The sequence below is a fragment of the Oratosquilla oratoria genome, chromosome 4 (genome assembly GCF_046742065.1).
Source record: "Oratosquilla oratoria isolate Oo_2021 chromosome 4, ASM4674206v1, whole genome shotgun sequence".
In the NCBI taxonomy this organism is placed as follows: Eukaryota; Metazoa; Arthropoda; class Malacostraca; order Stomatopoda; family Squillidae; genus Oratosquilla; species Oratosquilla oratoria.
In genome coordinates, this window is record NC_134780.1 from 4,355,197 (window position 1) to 4,357,197 (window position 2,001).

The following is a 2,001-nucleotide window of genomic DNA, read 5'->3' on the forward strand; positions in this document are numbered from 1 at the left end:
GCCCAAGACCAACCCAAGACGGTTCCTCCTCGACGGCATATCCCTTCATCATTCCCCGTCGTCCTGCCACCACCCTTCGCGCCGGAGGGCCTGCGCGATTGCTTGTGGCACTCGGGCAGGGACCCCGCCCTCCCCCATCAACTTAGTAAACCGGAGGCTAAGTTGCTGACGACGGAGGCCTCGACCAGACAAGACCTTGCCTCTACCATCTCGACCGTCACGGCAATGGCGATGATGAGGAACTGGCTGACGACGCTCGCCACGAGCTTTGAGGACTTCCCGCGGGAAGAATTGAGGTGAGTGGGATATTTCAATCTACAGAGGGTCCAGACCTGTCCTGGCGAGAGACGCTCAGGTAGCGTCTTCACCCAGGACGGAGCCTCTTGACTAGCGCCCGAGGACGAGGTCGTTCGGAAACGACCTCGGCTTCGCATATGTTATACGTTCTACAATTGAGCGATGTGACTTTATTACACCCTCCGGGGATCGGGATCCTTCTCGCCCTACTAATTTGATTCGCGTGTTTTCTGTATGCAGAGACACCCTGGCGGCACTCTCTACCGTGGCAGAGGGTACAGCCAACATGGCGTCATCAGCCCTACCCCCAGCAGCGAGGGCCTTCACCGCGGCTCGTCTGGCAGCTCGTCAGTCTGCAGCGCGGTCGGCCCCGGAGATAGCTCGCCGGGGCGTGGTGAGAGCAGCTCCCCTTTCCCGTGGTCTGTTCGACCGGGAAGCGACAGACCGCGTCTTCGCTACGGTCCCGACCGTCATCCAGATCCAACAACCCTCCCAACCGGAGATTCCAGGACTTCCTTCGGAGACACGCGATAGTGACCATCTCCGCTAGCACAGTTCTGGACTTCCTGTCTTGGCTAGCTGACACCACCAACAGGGCACCGGAAGGCCGACCCAGGCCATGCCCCCCACGCCCACAACATCAGAGGCCTCGCGGCATCGCTGGCGTTTCTCCGCACCCACTCTGTGGAACGGGTGCAGGACCTCGGGGGCTGGGCATCAGCAACTTCCTTCAGGACACGGTATCTCTACCACTCGATCACCCCTGTCCCATGTGTCGCCATGGGAACGGCTCCACCCCTCTTCGCAAAAGAAGGGGGGGGGGCAAAGGGCGACCGAGGGGTAGGGGAAGGCCCAGGAACCGCTGAGCAAGATACAATATTCTACATAGAATTTATGCACTATGTGAATTGTACAATATTATTTTTATAAAAAATAAATAAATAAATGAATATATATATATATTGATATTGATATCGATATAAGTAAAAAAAAAAAAAAAAAAACAGGTCGAAATGGACATGACTTCTCCTATCCAACTTAAGCTAATCTATAGTCATGATGGTCAAGAACTTTACCATGTTGAAATTAATTTCAACGCTCACTGTGACTCAGGTCGAAATGACCATGACTTTTCCTATTCAACTTGAGCTAATCTAGTCATGATGGTCGAGAATTTTACCATGTTGACATTAATTTCGACGCTCACCGTGACTCGGGTGGAAATGGACATGACTTTTCCTATTCAACTTGAGCTAATCTACAGTCATGATGGTCGAGAATTTTACCATGTTAAAATTAAATTTCGACGCTCACTTCGACTTAGGTCGAAATGACCATGACTTTTCCTATTCAACTTAAGCTAATCTGTAGTCATGATGGTCAAGAATTTTACCATGTTAAACTAATTCAACGCCCACTGTGACTCAGGTCGACATGAACATGACTTTTCCTATTCAACTTAATTTAATCTACAGTCATGATGGTCGAGAATTTTACCATGTTAAAATTAATTTCGACGCTCACTGTGACTTAGGTCGAAATGACCATGACTTTTCCTATTCAACTTAAGCTAATCTGTAGTCATGATGGTCAAGAATTTTACCATGTTAAACTAATTCAACGCCCACTGTGACTCAGGTCGACATGAACATGACTTTTCCTATTCAACTTAATTTAATCTACAGTCATGATGGTCGAGAATTT

At 49.5% G+C, this 2,001-nt stretch overlaps 1 protein-coding gene across 1 annotated transcript in view; it reads left to right on the top strand.

The window, feature by feature from the left end:
- The window catches only part of LOC143024265 (uncharacterized), a 1,595-nt gene extending 390 nt beyond the window's left edge, over window positions 1-1,205 (top strand). Inside the window, exons 1-2 of the mRNA XM_076183050.1 lie at window positions 1-296; window positions 538-1,205. The exon at window positions 1-296 is cut by the window's left edge and continues 390 nt beyond it. Of these exons, the coding sequence (XP_076039165.1) occupies window positions 1-296; window positions 538-847 (606 nt within the window). The 3' untranslated portion in view covers window positions 848-1,205. The remainder of the gene's footprint in view (window positions 297-537) is intronic.
- Window positions 1,206-2,001: the final 796 nt, after the last annotated feature.